The sequence below is a fragment of the Pagrus major genome, chromosome 23, assembly GCF_040436345.1.
Source record: "Pagrus major chromosome 23, Pma_NU_1.0".
NCBI classification, from domain to species: Eukaryota; Metazoa; Chordata; class Actinopteri; order Spariformes; family Sparidae; genus Pagrus; species Pagrus major.
Genome location: NC_133237.1, coordinates 10,825,362 through 10,842,255, shown reverse-complemented (window position 1 = coordinate 10,842,255; position 16,894 = coordinate 10,825,362). Strand labels below are relative to the sequence as shown.

At 43.8% G+C, this 16,894-nt stretch overlaps 1 protein-coding gene across 1 annotated transcript in view; it reads left to right on the top strand.

The window, feature by feature from the left end:
- The window catches only part of cacna1ha (calcium channel, voltage-dependent, T type, alpha 1H subunit a), a 168,892-nt gene extending 152,357 nt beyond the window's left edge, over positions 1-16,535 (top strand). The window contains exons 28-38 of the mRNA XM_073494100.1: positions 1,258-1,409; positions 1,751-1,860; positions 2,068-2,201; positions 3,001-3,071; positions 6,377-6,455; positions 9,175-9,296; positions 10,650-10,805; positions 11,356-11,496; positions 11,655-11,823; positions 14,267-14,424; positions 14,770-16,535. Coding sequence (XP_073350201.1) covers positions 1,258-1,409; positions 1,751-1,860; positions 2,068-2,201; positions 3,001-3,071; positions 6,377-6,455; positions 9,175-9,296; positions 10,650-10,805; positions 11,356-11,496; positions 11,655-11,823; positions 14,267-14,424; positions 14,770-16,173 — 2,696 coding nt within the window. The 3' untranslated portion in view covers positions 16,174-16,535. The remainder of the gene's footprint in view (positions 1-1,257; positions 1,410-1,750; positions 1,861-2,067; positions 2,202-3,000; positions 3,072-6,376; positions 6,456-9,174; positions 9,297-10,649; positions 10,806-11,355; positions 11,497-11,654; positions 11,824-14,266; positions 14,425-14,769) is intronic.
- Positions 16,536-16,894: the final 359 nt, after the last annotated feature.

Sequence of the window (16,894 nt, the reverse complement as noted above, 5' to 3'; positions counted from 1 at the left end):
TCTCAGAGAAACACTCTGAGTGTTTGGCCATGCAATCAGTCCGCTCCTCAATCAAGACAAGACAAAAGAAGTTCTAGACTAGTGAGATTTTTCTTTATTCTTATTTTTCTTAAAAATAACCGTAGTGATGTCATTGAGGTGCGGCTCCGGTGTGCTTTCAACATCACAGTCACGTTCTGCAGCTTCGGAAATTGAGCAAGACGGATAGATTTAATTAGTTAGTGTAATAAATAGATTATCACTGATCTTACGTTTAATTTTGAAAAATGTAATATACTTATCAGCCTGACTGAAGAGTTGTGTTGTTGAAAGTACCTCACGTAGTCACGTCACCACAGACATTACCCTTTACATCAAAGGCATGTAAGCATGATGTACGCACACACGCATACACACTCGTCAAATATGGACATGTGAGTGCACAGTCTACTGAAACATAGTTATTTGTGTTATTTGCACCTCCTAATGAAGGTCAGATATTACTCAGTTTCCCTCCTCTGAGCTTTATTCATGATAACAGCTCCACTTAAAGTGTGTTAATTATTCATAGGCTGTAACAGTTTGCTTCCAAGAAGGAGCAACACACCTGTCAAAAACTATAGTCTGGGTTATAAAAGAGGCTTTCATTTATGCACAGCGGACCTCTTTGCCCTGAAAAGAATACACATATTAGAAAAGGCAATAAATCTTGTGAAGGAGCATTCTGAATGATTCTAGAAATACATGTTTGCCACTTGTTTTAGTCCAATACAGGGGTAGAAGTTAGAAAACAAACAAAAAAGCATTTATGTTGCATTTAAGACATGTTGATTTCAACATTATCTTACACAAAACCAGGTGAATTGGAGATGTTAGGAGTCATTTGTCTTTTTAACATTTGGTCCGTTTGAACCCTTAAAGCAAAACAAATTATATAGCCTGCCTGTGACTCTCATGTCCTCTCTTATTTGAACATACCACACAGGCAGTGGTGTGCGCAGAAAGTCTGCGAGGCGGGGGCAATGTTGACAAAAAGGGACACTGACACACTGCGCACAGGAGTTAAGATGGCAAAAACAGTAAAGACACAAGCATATTGGTTCGATAAAGCTGTAAGAAGGGAACTTTTGTAGCTTCAGCAGTGGCGTTTCCCCTCCCTCGCCCCCTGCACCTCCCTGTGCACACCACTGGACTCATGTAATATCTGAATCACAGAGCACATTTACTCACTGTTGCTTTCCGTGTCGTCTTTGCGTATTTTTCGTTCGTGTCCTCCAGAGGCCAAGCAGAGGCCCTACTACGCCGACTACTCTCCCCTGCGCCTGTCCATCCACACACTGTGCACCAGCCACTACCTGGACCTCTTCATCACCTTCATCATCTGCATCAACGTCTTCACCATGAGCATCGAGCACTACAATCAGCCGCAGGTGATGTTTCTTTCCGCACACACACACACTCAAGCGTTATAGTTAGGTAGAAGTAAATTGGTATTGAGTTTTGGCAATACTTGTAGGCTCCTGGGCAACTTAAATCTCTTTTAACACAACCGGAGAACATTTTTTATTTGCTTACTGTAAAATAAACACTTCCGTAGAAATCACATAGTAATAATCTGAGGTTGGCATCACTGCTGGCAAACTTCCCCTAAACATCTTCCTGATAAACTCGTCTGAAGTCTAATTTGAATTTACTCTACAAATAAACTTGAATTTAATTTGAAATAATTACCTATGTGTGTGTGTATATGTGTGTTTTTTTGTGTGTTCAGTATTTAGAGGAGATTCTGAAGTACTGCAATTACGTGTTCACCTTCATCTTCGTCATCGAGGCGCTGCTCAAACTTGCAGCATTCGGCATACACAGGTTCTTCAAAGACAGGTAAGAGTGGGATCTGTACAAGACCTCAGTGCTGTGAAATGTAATAGTAATTGCAACATAAGTAGTGTAAAATACATGTTAGCACTCAAACTTCATACTTTGGTGTTCTCAGTAAACTCTCAGTCTGTTAGAGGCTAATACTCAACCGGAGTGACAACAGGTAATGATGTTTTTTTCTCTCCTACGTGTGTTTATTTCTATGTTTAGGTGGAATCAGCTGGATATAGCGATAGTGGCGTTGTCCATCATGGGCATCATCCTGGAGGAGCTGAAGATGAGCGCAGCCCTGCCCATAAACCCGACCATCATCAGGATCATGAGGGTACTCCGGATAGCACGAGGTAGAAACGCACGCACACACATCTGTTCATCCCGTTAACGACTGCAAAACATACAGCGAGTCCTCAAATGTCTCGTTTTCAGTGATAGAATGTAACTAAGCACATTTACTCGAGTACTTTTTGAGGTATTTGTTCTTTCTTTTATTTGCTAACTTTAGTTACTAGTTACTTTGCAGATTACACGCTTCGAAGAGCCAAAACAGTGCATTTTTTTAATTGATTTAATTGAAGCGGCAATCAGATAAACAAACTGATTTCAGTAATCAGAAAAACTGCTGATCATTGGATCTGATTATTGAACTGGCTGATTTTCAGTATACAGTATATACATGTAAATATATTTAGAATTTACTTTTACTTGTATTTTTGATACTTTGGTACAGTTATTGCTTGAAGACTACTTGGTACAATATCTTTACTTTTAATCAAGTATGACTTGTAAGCTTCCTGTGGTAGAGGAGTGAAGAAACCAGAAAATATTCACATTAAAGAAGCTTTGCTTCAAACCAATTCATTGATTATCAAAAAAAGTTTAATATTTGACACCTAATTGATTAATCGATGAATGGTTGCTGTTCTAATCACATCTTATCCATGTCGTGAAGCACTTTTTAATCGTGTGATTTCAGCTTGTAGTACGTCGCAGGCAGCTCCTGGCGTCTAGCAATAAATACAGTACAAATCTTTGTGGCTCCCTGCTGTGCCAGTATCGTGCTGTGCCGTTATAAATTCTGCAGCATATGGGGGCTACTGAAGCCAGAAACAGCATTTTTAAGACTGCTCCTCTGTCCCTCTGCAGTGCTGAAACTCCTGAAGATGGCCACAGGGATGAGGGCTCTGCTGGATACCGTGATGCAGGCGCTGCCACAGGTAAACTCAGACTCAGCAGGGTCTTAAACAGAAAAGACTGATTCTGTTTTTTTGTTTTATTTATGAGAACTTCGCAGGAATATAGGCTAAATATGAGGGTTGTGTTTGGAATAGACAACCCTCTGAAAGATTTATGCTTGTTGATGAATATTTAACTCAAGTCGTATCCATCCACGTTACAGGATGTGCATTCTGACCATGAAATGTCTCATTTTGTACATTCCTACCTCTCTACAGCTTAACTGTGATGATTTTAGTATTAAATCTGCATGATCACAAGGCCAAACACATCACATCACATTTGTTGTAGTCACAAACTCAAAGGAAACTACGGAAGCCCTAAAGGGCCATGCATTCATACATTTTATTTCCTCCGTTTTCCCGTGATAACGAGTTAATTTCATTTGTTTTCTGGAGATCTCAAGTTATTATCTCGAAATAACAACTGCCGTTTTCCCGAGATAACGAGATAATTTTCTCGAGATCTCGAGATAACGAAACTTTGTTTTCCCGAGATAACGATATAATTAATTCGAGATCTCCTCATTAACTACATAGCTGGTCAGCTATGTAGTTAACGAGGGCATCAGGCTCACTTAGATTGCGCCGCCGATATAGCTGAAGCCTTGCTAACCGTCTTTTTAGATTACGCACACTAATGTGTATATTATCTGTAATAGCAAGGCATAATGCTATTTCAGCCTGTGTCAGGCCTTGATTGAAAACATATGTGACGTGGTGATCGATTTGCTCCTGCTCCTCTGACATTGCTACACTGAATGATGTTTCCTGCAATGATTTAATATACTACTGTCACAACCTGGCTCTTTGGGCCATGACAAGATGGGAGACACACTGAAATTAAGGAGGTTTTAACAAAGTATATTTATTTAACATAGGTGCAACAAAGAAAAATAATGATCAAATGGGATGTCAACATCAGTACTATCAGTAGTGTAGGATGTGCATGTGTGTAAAATGTAATGGATGTATGTTGTAAAGTGCATGAACTGAGAATAAAAGAACTTAGGAGAACCGCGGCTGCCACATCACCCCGTGGGACATCTGCTGGAGAGGAGAGAGAGAGAATGAATGAATGAATCATGGGTTTTATAATCTCAGGAACACTGGGCCCAGGTGCCCCTGACCAACCAAAACTCCTCCCACAAACCCAAGTCACATCAGGAGGCTGCTGCCTCAACAGCAGGGGTCATCACACTACACTATCGTTTCGTTAGCTCAAGATCTCAAGAAAATTATCCTGTTATCTCGGGAAAACGGCAGTTGTTATTTCGAGATAATAACTCGAGATCTCGAGAAAACAAATGAAATTAACTTGTTATCTCGGGAAAACAAAGTTTCGTTATCTCGAGATCTCGAGAAAATTATCTTGTTATCTCGGGAAAACGGCAGTTGTTATTTCGAGATAATAACTCGAGATCTCGAGAAAACAAATGAAATTAACTCATTATCATGGGAAAACAGAGGAAATAAAATGTATGAATGCATGGCCCTTTAGGGCTTCCGTAGGAAAGAAACACCTTTATTGAACATTTGAAAATATTAAAATTAATTGGACAGTTCTCGGTGCTGATCAGTTTTGGTACTCGTGCTGAAATGTGTGAAGGCGCAGTGAAAGTGGACAGCTGAGGACATGGAGGCTTCAGAGAGATCAGCTCAGTTAATAATCAAAGATATGCTCACTTCATACAGCATTTGTGCATGTATTGGACCTTGATCGCTGAGCTGCGCTGCCTCTTAGAAAACAGCTTGAAGCGTCGGACTGTGCAGCCGGCTTCCTCCCTGATGTTACCCTCCTCGATGTGCTGTTTCTATCCAGTCAGCACACACTAGATTTAAAGTTCGTCCACGGATGCTGTGGGAGTATCTCAGGTCTCTCCTGCTGCCTGGCACAGTTCTCAGAGCCAAAGAGCAGCTGCACCGCAGACTATGATGCACAAGCGGTGACAGACTCCATTGTTCTGCTGTTTTTTTTTTAAATGTCAAGTGTACACATAAAACCTTCAGGGCACAGAGTGCACGAGAACAGATTTTAAGGAACTGGATAAAAGACAACACGCTGGGAACTTTCTGACAGTGTGACGCAGATCGTCGTAGGAAGGGATTCTGCCTAAATGCCTAAATCCGCCTTGATGACCACCAGCAGGTTTCCCAGTGTACTGAAACTGTCTTAAAGGACAACACAGTGTCATACTGTTTTACTTTGTTTATATGTGGCGGACCCTGCCACCTTTCTAGCTTCAAGCAGTGTTCTGGGGACTTTATTTTCCTCTGAGAACAGCTTGTTTATTCAGTTATGGAAAAAATAAATATTCCTGAGCTTGTATTATTACCTCATTAATATTGTAAATCTTAAAATTCTGAGTTTGAAAACAAATGTAAAAGGGTCCATGGCCTGTTTTCTGTACCTTACTAGCCCATTGAGAATTTTATAATTTATCACAGTACTTTAAATGCTAGATGAGCTAAACACAAATCCATTAAAATTTTACAGCGTGAGTTTTTCTTTACATCCTTTTAAAGTCAGTAGTCACAAAGGATCACAGGAATCTGTGTCCCTCTAATGTGTTTTTTATAAGAATGTGATATATATCTGATGTGAATAAGGACTAAGTATAGTATTCTGTAGAAATGACTGTATCTCAAAACACTACAAATTTAATGAAATGCTTGGTACCATTGGATTCAGAACCGTTTCAGTTTCAATATATGCAAACATCCACTGTAAATCTGATATTTAGGATTTCGGATTACTTTTGTGGAGTTTCTCTTACGTTTTTTTAAAAGAAAATCAAAGTTGTCAACCAATTAAGCCACGATAAATACTGTATGTGACTGTGCAGCCACATGTCTTGATAGTTTCCACCTCCAGAATGACAAATTCCGTGGGAGGCTTTCATTGCCCGCTAAATATAGCTACGGGCTAGGTGAAACAAGGACATTAGGGCTTTGAGTACACCTGTCAGCACACAGATACCTGCCCCACAACCCTCAGTGTGCAGAATCCCAGTTTAAAGAGAAGCAATGTTGATGTACCAATGTCTTTATGTGACCTAATCTGGCTTGTATTAGGCAGCCTGGTGTTTAAAGGAGATCTCAAACAGTAAACAGTTAACTTTGGTAACTGGCATATTGGTATATAATCCCTGGTAAATCCAGGTTAGTGTGAAGTTGATTGAGTACGTTAATCCTAATGTCTACTACTCCCTGCAGGCTTGAACACGTATTATTTAAACTGTAGTGTTTATGTGCAGAGGGAGATCTAACATGTTTATCCCTTCCAGGTGGGAAATCTTGGTCTCCTCTTCATGCTGCTCTTCTTCATCTACGCCGCGCTGGGAGTGGAGCTCTTTGGCAAACTGGGTCAGTCACGCTACTACCAGTTAACACACACACACACATACACACACACACACACACACACACACACACACACACACACACACACACACACACACACACACACACACACTCACAGGCAGCACAGTCTACAAGCTTCAGCAAAGAAAATGTTTCTGAATCCACTCATTACATCCACAGTCACGACTTACAGCAAATTTCCCTTTCGCCGACTCCTCTCTCTCCTCCCCATCTGTCTGCCTCTCTCTCTCTCTCTCTCTCTCTCTCTCTCTCTCCCTCTCTCTCACATCAGAGGGCTGTTTCTAACAAGAAGAGATCACATTTGCATGATCACATTTATTTACGTGTTGCTTCCTCAATAGGCCGGCTGCTTCCAACTCATTTTCTCTGAGAGCGCGACGATGTGTGAGGGAAGGGGATTAGCAAAAAAAAAAAAGAGAAGGCATCTGGGAGGACTAAATGAAAACAACTTTGTGATGAAGATGTTGCTTTCTGTGAAACGTTATTATGCTTCCGCTCGACACGTCGGGAAATCGAATGGATGTCTGTTTTCCAGTTTTGTAAATTAAAAAAAAAATCCCTCTCCGTGTTTCGCGACGATCTTCGCACTCGCCGAGCTGCTGACAAAAGCTTTTGGATGTGCTGAACGCCTTATTTTCCCTCACGATGCCTCAATTTACATGCTGTTTTAAAACTTACAAAGCTGCAGAAAAGACTCAGACTTCGGAACAGGCTTGTAGAGACGATTGTTGGAGAATATTACGGTGCGGCTTGGCGAGGATCAGGAAACATTATTAGTTTTTACCCTTTTAGCTGGAGGTTCCAGTCTTCGCGGGCCTCGAGGGTAGACGTTTTTAAGGTACAAGAGGTTTCTCGGAGCTCACACTGATTACATTTTACATTAAACAACAACATTCGAAACACGTCTCTTTCCCATAAAGAGATTTCAGTCAATGAACTTCACTTTTTCAATCAGAGGACTATGATTATGTGTAAGCTAACAGAGAATACAAAGCAAGCAGATATAAAGAAGTAAAGGCCCTCACTTGAAGGAGCTTTTGGGGGGTTTGTGTGTTATAATTGGCCACCAACAACTAGCTTAATTGGCTCATGAAATCTTTCTCCCCTCAGAAAGGAACAAAGGCTTTGTAAGATCTGAAATTCCTTTGGGAGACCTAAGACATGGATGGCACTGTACGTTGGCACAATGGGAGTCTGAACTCTGTGACCGCGGCGTCGGCAGAAGGCAGAACAGATAAGGGAAGGTCATAAGCAAAGGAAACATCAAAGAGGATGGAACGAGGGTTGAATGTTAATACTCACAGCTTTGGATTTAAGCTTCTGTGCGGATAGCAGGTGTTTTGAGCATGGCTGATATTGAAGGTATTTCAGTTTGAATAAAGTTTAACCTTACTGTAGCGTTTCCCATTGGCTCGTGGGCTGCCATTTCAAAAGTCTTGAGTTTGGCAGTTTGGTTCTCTGGAAACCAGAAATGACCATATTTAGAGGAGAGGGTGGAGCTGGGGAGGACGTGCATCACCACACCTCTATCCTGATTGGCTCTGACCAGAGGTGACAAAAGCACACACCTTCTTTACTTAAGTAGAAGTACAGATACTTGTTTAAAAAAAGTCTCTGGTAAAAGTAGAAGTACTGATTCAACTTCTTTACTCAAGTAAAAGTAAGAAGGTACAGTACAGGCTCTGAAATGTACTCAAAGTATGAAAGTATAAAAGTATCCCTCAGAAGGATATTTATACATACCGTTTCTGTGCAAAGCTAGCCAAACCTGAGCCTACAGTAACTAAGTATTTGTACTTGGTTACTTCTCTGGCTCCTGTATTTACTATTTTACTGGGACTATAATTTACAATTTGAACATCATGCTGCATTGAATAAGACCTGGAACTGAACTCATTAAGAAACTGTTTACTGTGGTAATAAATCAAGTGAGAAGTAGGGTCATTCTCTCATAAGCTTACATACAGTGGGACCTCTTTTTGCAACCAGTGCAGTCGCCCCCTCCTGGTCATTAGAAAGAATGCAGGTTTAAGGCACCTCCGTGTTGGCTCGGGAGCTCCGTCCATATTTTATACAGTCAGTGGTTTGAATCTGAATCTAAATCAAATCACAGATCTCTTAAAACCTAATGCCCAGTTGATTATTCTTGGTAAAAATTATGGCTACTTGTACTTGTGTACTTCAGTCTTCAGTGTAAAGATTTTCTGAAAAGTCAAGTTCTTCTGAGCCTCTCACTTATTGTGAAAAAACCTATTTTTCCTGGTGGTTGATGCTTAGAATCAAAAACAAGGTACACAATACACAAAGGACTGTCTCCTTTCACTCTGGCTTCCTGTTAATGTGACCCGGGCTTCAAAACAAAGGAATACATCTCCTGGTGGCTGTTATGAGTCTGTTAACAGGCTCCTGAGGGCTTTCTGTCAAATTGACCCTGAGACTGATAGAGATGTTCCCCGTCCTCCAGAAGACTGGTATCTCTTCTCCTCTGTCAGCTCCATGGAGACACAGTGCTTAGTGTTTGTGTGTGTGTGTGTGTTTGTGTGTGTGTGTGTGTGTGTGTGTGTACAGTGCACACTGCTTTGACGCTGACAGTTATATAATAATTTATACTAACTCATCTTGCTGTCGTTTTGTTCCTTTTTAGCCACTTTATCAGAAGTATAATATGACTAACACCTGTATGTGTTTGTGTGTTGATCAGAGTGCAATGACAAAAACCCATGTGAGGGTCTGAGTCGTCATGCGACCTTCCAGAATTTCGGGATGGCCTTCCTCACACTGTTTCGAGTGTCCACCGGAGACAACTGGAATGGGATTATGAAAGTATGAACACACACACACACACACACACACACACACACACACACACACACACACACACACACACACACACAGGGTTTAACACACACACAAGCTCACATAAATGATGACTAGATTATCTCATAACCACTGAGAGAGCAATGACCTCCAAAACCAATTAAGAAGTAATAAAGTGGCTTAGAGCCGAGCAATGTCAACACTTTCACATCTTGACTTTTCCTTTATTAAAAAATGTGATGAATGATGTAATCACCCTCAGCTGGCTCAAAATATATATGTTAATAGGCCAATGAAGGCAATATTGAGAATAATGTTTCCTTTTTCAGCTATTAGTGTTAAACAACCACCACGATATGAATCACAATCACACTGTTGTTGATTTCTGGCAGATCTTTCCTGACATAATGTTGCATTTTCTTTAGATTTGTAGCATTTGAGGACAGTATTTTTTCATAATGTGTCAGGCCGTGAAGAGGGTATTGATACAATCAGTCAAAATTACACCACTAAAAGTTCAGTAGAGTGCAGTCACAACTCACCAGTCATAGCCATGCACTTTGCCTGAATGTTTCTTTAATATGTAATCATTTATTTATTTATTCCACCTATTCTGGGATGGGGATGAGGCTGCACCCCTGGCTCAGCCTCTGGCTCAGAAGTGGCGGGGAAGCTGCAGGTCGTATTTAAGGACAGGAGACTAGGTCACCCTGATTTAAACAGCAATTTGACACACATACCATCCCTACAGAACGTGCTTAAGCACTGGGGGCTGTTGTGAAAAGGTTTGGACCTTCAACGGGTCAACACCCTCCCAGAGCTGTGCAGGTGGCCCTGGGCAGACAAATTGTTGATGCATCACAGAACCACACACCCTGATCTCTTCCCAGTTGCGTCCCTGTCCCCTGTTAGCTGCGAAGGGCACTGTCCAGGGTTTCCATCATTATGTAGACCTGGTTTGTCATCACTCACATGTAGCAAGCTACACGTCTACACATTCCAACCTGCACTCCATAAATTAAAGTATTTCAGCAGCTGCAATTTCAACACATCCTCTGCTTCCCTATATAACTCCCGCTGTCCTTGTTTGCCCTCAAATTCTTCCAGATTTCTAATTTTGTAAAGCTTAACGAGGCTCCAGATAATATACTGTAACCATGGTTTCTTAACAGTTTAGATTTCCAAAGCGTTTGTAGTACAGCCTCTGGCGTGTTGGACCGACAGATGATCAATTGAGCCTATCCACCTGAACTAACTGGTGCTGTGCGAGTGTGTAGCACTCTGTTTCTGCACTGCCTCTTGTTCATTTTCGCTCTGTTCTGTTCCTCTTTCTGAGTCTTTCTCTTTGTGTCTTTTAAGGACACGTTACGGGACTGTCAGCCAGAGGACCACTGTCTCTCCTACCTGCCTCTGGTCTCTCCAATTTACTTTGTCACGTTTGTGCTCATGGCCCAGTTTGTGCTGGTCAATGTGGTGGTGGCTGTTCTGATGAAACATCTAGAGGAGAGCAACAAGGTACAGTAACTAGAATGCTAGAACAAATATACAGATATATTTTATATATTGTGTAGATCCACTTTTGGATTTAAAGGGTAACTCCACCAATTTTACGCATTAAAGTGTGTTTGTAGGTCTTGAGTATTTCATATGAGAAAAAAAGTAGTATGAAGCCTTTTGTGGCTCCAGAAGAAGCTGCATGTGATCTGATAAATTGCCTCCAGCGATGTCACTCAGTGGCCAGGGTGCGTTGTGGGTAATGTAGTACATTAAAAGCACTGTTGGACGCATTGACGATGTAAAAACAAATGCCTACAGTACCCACAATGCAATTTAGCCACTCAGTGACATCACTGGAGGCAATCTGTCAGATTACATTAAGCTGCTTCTGGAGCCACAAAATGTTTTTTTACTACTTTTTTCACAAATGCAGTTGTAGATGCAAGATCCCCAAGATTAAAACACTTTAACTGGTGGAGTTACCCTTTAAATTGACACGTTCTCTGGATGGATATCACCATTTACCATAAACTGTGGTCAGGAAGTAACAATACATGTTCCTTTGCAGGAGGCTAAAGAGGATGCAGAGATGGATGCAGAGATCGCCTTGGAGATGGCGTTGGAGAGGCAACGCAAATTAAGCACAACCTCCAACAACAGTTCAGTGGGAGGGACCTACGTTGGACCATGTCCAAATTCACCTGGACAGGTAGGAAGGACATTAGCGTAATTAGGGGTGTAATGGACAAAAGTAGGTTTTCTTCAGTATATCCTTCATTGGAAAACAGCATGTGTTACCATGTGTTGTATAACTGCATGTAGTCACAGTCAGTGTGAGATCTGTGTGGTCTCTGTCTCCCCCCATAGGAGGAAGAGGTGCAGTACGGCGACCAGAACCTGCTGTCGCCAAGGAAGATGTCTGTATCCAGGATGCACTCTCTGCCTAACGACAGCTACATGTTCAGACCTGTACGGCCCGCCAGCGCCCCCTACCCTTTGGAGGAGATAGAGCTCAGTCCCCAGCACCAGCATTCAGGTAACTTATCTGCTTCAGTATTAACCATCAGATCAGGATGTTTTATTCTCTATCTTTTCTTCGTGTCAGACAGCCAGTGATATTTTTCTAACAGTCACAGCTGTTAATCCCATTTAATAAACCTCACATAGACTCATATTCTTCTGTGATACTTGCATGTTTCCGCACAATTAAATGCAAATAGTATCAAAATCGCAATATGGCCCAGTGCATCATCCATATAACAGGCACTGCAGTTTTTAATAAGTAAAAAATCTGTCACAATGTACCATTATGAATTAATCAATGTGGTGCTACAGAGATGACTGGGCTTACAAAACATATTGTCCAGATGTGAGGTAACATGCTTTCTTTGGTCACATCATCATCATTTTCATGCTGTTAAATTGCAAATTAAAAACGTAGAGATTGACAAATATGAAAATGGCATTGCGAGTCAGCGGCCCACACCAATCAATCGGTCCAACGCAAGTCCATAAATTCGTCTTTAGGATACTAAATACATTAACAAAGGATTCAAAGCAGTTTGCCATGCACAGCTTGCAAATGATTATTTTTGTAACATACTCCATGAGTCATTCACAGGGTCAAGCATCATGACAGCTATAGTTGATGAAAGCTAACAAAATCGCTCTCCTGTACAGTAGATATTTGTGCCCTTGTTGCTCAGAGTGTGGACAGAAATCTGAAAAAGATTTGTGAGTGACAGAGAGGCTCAGGCTCAGACTCTGGAATTACATTGAATCTATTATGGAGTTTTACAATTGGCTGCAGCAGCTTACATGTGTCATAGCAAAGGGGTGAATACTTATACAATCAATCATTTAATGTTTTATATATGGATTTAACAATGTATGTTGCACTGTTACACAAAACCCAAACTTGAATTATCATTTCAAAGGGAAACACACATCACTTTCATATCGCATGAAGTCTGTGGTGCTTTTCTCTCCAGTTCCGACTTTAAACACAAAGCAAAATAAAACATAATACAACTTAGCCACAGAATAAACATGCTGAGATCACGACTCAAAGCACTGACAAGCACTGTTTTATCTGCAGTCAGACTCTAATGGCATGTTGTGGCCAGGCCCAGCTCTGTTCCAAGGTACTGACTGTAGTGGATGAGCCGGTTCATGTGAATCTCTGCAACCTTCACACAGGCTCATCTGCTCAGTTGTGGAATGGCTGAATACTCAAGTTGCCAAGCTGCAAAGTCAGAAAACTATATAGATTAAAACTGCCATCATCACAGCTGTGGTGCTTTGTCAACTGTCCGCTTTTTGAGATTAAAAGTGGCTGATTTACAATCAAGTGGCTTTGCAGCTTGGCCTGAAAGTACAGACTGAAAATGAACTCTTAACTCTGACTTTGCTGCAATGTTTTTAACCTGTGTTTACTATGATTACATCTGAACTCACAGGTGAACTGGACCTGTGTGTGCAGAATGCCTAAGATCCTGGTTACACACAGTCTCAGAGCAGTTGTTTAACCAAGATTGAACTTATGATGGAGTTGCTTCCTCCTCATCTCCAGTTGCATTTCGAGTTGTCTACTTTGGACTTCATTGATTGCCATGTTGCATTAGAGTTCTGTGTGTTATCAGGACTTTAAAGCTCCCTGGTATGACTGTACGTAACCAGGATCTAATGCAGAATGTGTCCTGCAAACTACGACTCACTGACAATCAGCTCAGTGCTGCTACCTGATCGTGATAACACTTCTGTTTTGATGAGCAACCTGTTTGTGCTAATGATTTCTCATTCAGAAAACACTTTGTTTTGATAGCAAATTTGAAGCAACTGCAAATGAATTAAAAGTAAAATTTTTAATTGAATTAATTAAATTGAATTCTTGTTGTGGGGCGGCTGTAGCTCAGTGGGTAGAGCAGGTGACCAGTGACCAGAAGGTTGCTGGTTCAAACCCCGGCTCCCCTGGGCGGAACTGAGATACATGCCGAAGTATCCTTGAGCAAGATACTGAACCCCAAAACTGCTCCTGGCGTGCAGTTGGCACCTTGTGTGGCAGCCTCTGCCGTCAGAGGGCCCTGCGGTGAGCTGGCGACTCATCCAGGGATATACCCTGGCCTCCGCCCTATGTGAACTGGATTTGGCCCCAGTAACCCACAACCCGCAATCCCCTGAAAGGGGCGATAAAGCGGCAACATCTCCGCGACCCTCACGGAAAAAGCGGTAGATAATGAACTGAACTGAACTGAATTCTTGTTGCTCGAATCCAAATATTCTATCAAAATAAAGTGTTAATGATACTCTACAAATGTAATAATTGTAAACTATCCCAAAGGAAATAGTCATGTAGTTTGTGTATGTGATTGTCTATGCTCAAATACGCATGTGTTTTCTGCAAGAGTGCATGTGTTTGCATTGAGAGCGTGCACGTGTGTCTGTATCACGTGCATGATTCTTTACATCTGTGACCTCAGGCTCAGTGACGTCGGTCCACTCCCAGCCATGTGACAGTCGCGCGCTGCTGCAGGTACCGGACGTTTCCCCCATTCATCCCCGGACACCTCCCACCATCACCCTGCCCCGCATCGCCCCGCCCACGCCCAGCCCCTCCCCACGGGCCCTGCGCAGACAGGTGAGAGACGCCGTGTCAGCTCGCTACACACTTACATGTTCGAATGTTAAAGGTGCAGTATGTAAGAATTTGCCTCCTGTCAAATTACACAAAACCAATAGGGGGCAGTATATGAGAGTAACCGCTAACTGCTGCTAACTGTAGCTGTCCTTTGCTACTTAGCTCAGTTCACCTTGCAGCTAGCGGTTCCAACTGGGAGCTCGGGGACCAGGGGAGTGCAAATGTTTAGACCGCGGGGGGGCTAGCTGGTTAGCATGCTAACTTCAGTAGATATTTCTGCAGATGTCACAATGTCAAATATTAATTAATTTATTTGTTTTTAACGTCTGTGTCTTTATGTTGCAGGTTGCAGTTAAATTGGATTCGGTGGAGTCTCATAGTTGTGAGCAACAGGAGAGGCCCAACCCCCTCCATCTGCCTCCCCCCTCCCCCTCTGCCCTCCCTCCTCACACCTCCTCCCCATCTCCCCTGCCTCCTCCTCCTCCCTCCTCCCCCTCTGCAGTCTCTCTCCCACCTTGCTCCCCATCCGCCTTCCCACTCCCTCCTCCCTCTCCCCTCCCTCCTCCGCCAACCTCCCCCTCGCTTCTTCTCCCTCCCCCTCCCTCGCCCCGCCTCCCCCTGCGCCCTCCCAGCCTTCGGAGACCGAGGCCGCCCTCCGCCGCGTCCTTCTGCGACCCCGCGGACGAGGAGGTGTATCACATCACCAGCTCGGCCCAGCAGAGGTGGAGACACGAGGAGGGGGGAGGGCAGGAGAGCAGAGGGAAGACCGGCCGCAGCCACTCCCTCTCCCCCTACAACTCCCCGTACACCCACGACTCCACCTCCTCACCTCTTCCTCCCCCGCTGCCGCCTTCCTCCTCCAGGAGCGCACTCAGTCTGCTCGGGGTGGGATTGAAGGACCGTGACCTCAGGAAGGGTTTGAGCGCTGACAACCAGGGCTTCCCGGACAAGCCGACATCATTGTCTGCTGGTTACCCTGACGACCACCGGCGCCACTCTATCGAGGTCTGCCTCCCGCAGGCTGTCATCACCGGTGACGACCAACGCTTCACACGAGATGCTCACCGCTCGGAAAAGGTCGGTCAGGCATTTCCTTTGAGGGTGCAGTCAGTCGGGGGCGGCCACAGGAAGAAGAAGATGAGTCCTCCTTGTATATCCATCCACCCGCCCTCAGAGAGGGAACACCCTCACATTGCTTCACCTCCTAAACTGGCTGACTGCAGCATGATGCTGAGACGTAGGACGCCGTCCTATGACTTTACCCCGCACACGCAGTCAAACGCGCAAGATGTCGCGGCAGATTCACAGATGCGCGCACAGATGCACTCCCCGATGCACACGCCGCTCACACCCATCCACGTACCGCTGCAAGCACACTCACCGACACACACGCTGACGCCTTCGCGGGCATCCACTCCGACACACACTCCGGCGTACACTCCTCCGTCTGCATCCACACCCACGCACCCACGCATCCCGATCAGCCCGAACATCTTCATCCAGCCTCACGCACCTCTTCTCCCACACGCAATGCCTTTCTCACAGACACACTCCCTCTCCCCCGCTGCGAGGCGCTCCCCACTCACAGGCGACTACATGCCCCTCCCCCAGTTCACCTTCGACCAACCACAGTCCAGATACATGAGCGGCCTATCAGACGCTGACACGGCCACCTGCTCTTCCCCTTTCGACAACAGACTGGGAAGCGGTGCGGGATTCAGTGCAAAGAATCGGAGGACTGCCCAATGAAAATGGAGCTTTGCCTTCAGGAAGTGAATCGAGTGGTCAAAAATCTCTGAAACTGGAGCAGAGGGCCGAGCTTGGCAGAGATTGGTGCTGGGGAGAAAAAAAGAAGAAGTTTACTGGGAGAGGGATATTTTTTTTTGGTTTTGTTAAGATGAATACTGAGGAGACGTTATTCTTTCCAGAGAGACGCTGGTACAGTCCGGTCCGAGAGTAACAGACAATGGGTCCATTTTCCTAAACCCAGCTTGAAGGACAGCAGATCCACTGAGGCTGTACCAGTCAAACAGTACCCACTGTACATGGTGTGTACAGGACTTCTACTGAGAACACACCAGGACTAAAGCCACCTAACTCCGTAGCCAAAGTTTTTTTGACACACTGTCCCCACCCACGCGAGCCAATCAGGAAGCAGCGTCTGGCTGATAACCTCTGACCTTTTACAGGAAGCGGTTTGTGAAATGCGAGCGTGGGGGGAATTGTGGGATATGCAACTTCAGGTTTTCTACAGAAGTTCTGCTTGCCCCCTCCTCTGCTCCTCGATCACATTGATCGGAGCAGAAGCGTGTGTGTGCGTGTGTGAGTGAGCGTGTCTGCGTTTTCCTACGTGCGAGTACTGTCAAATCTGTTGTCATGGAAGTTGGCCATGTTATTCTTACGCCTGCAACGACAGAGAGGGGGAGCAGGGCAGAGCTGTAGTGTATGTTTATCTGTGTATCTGTGCAGT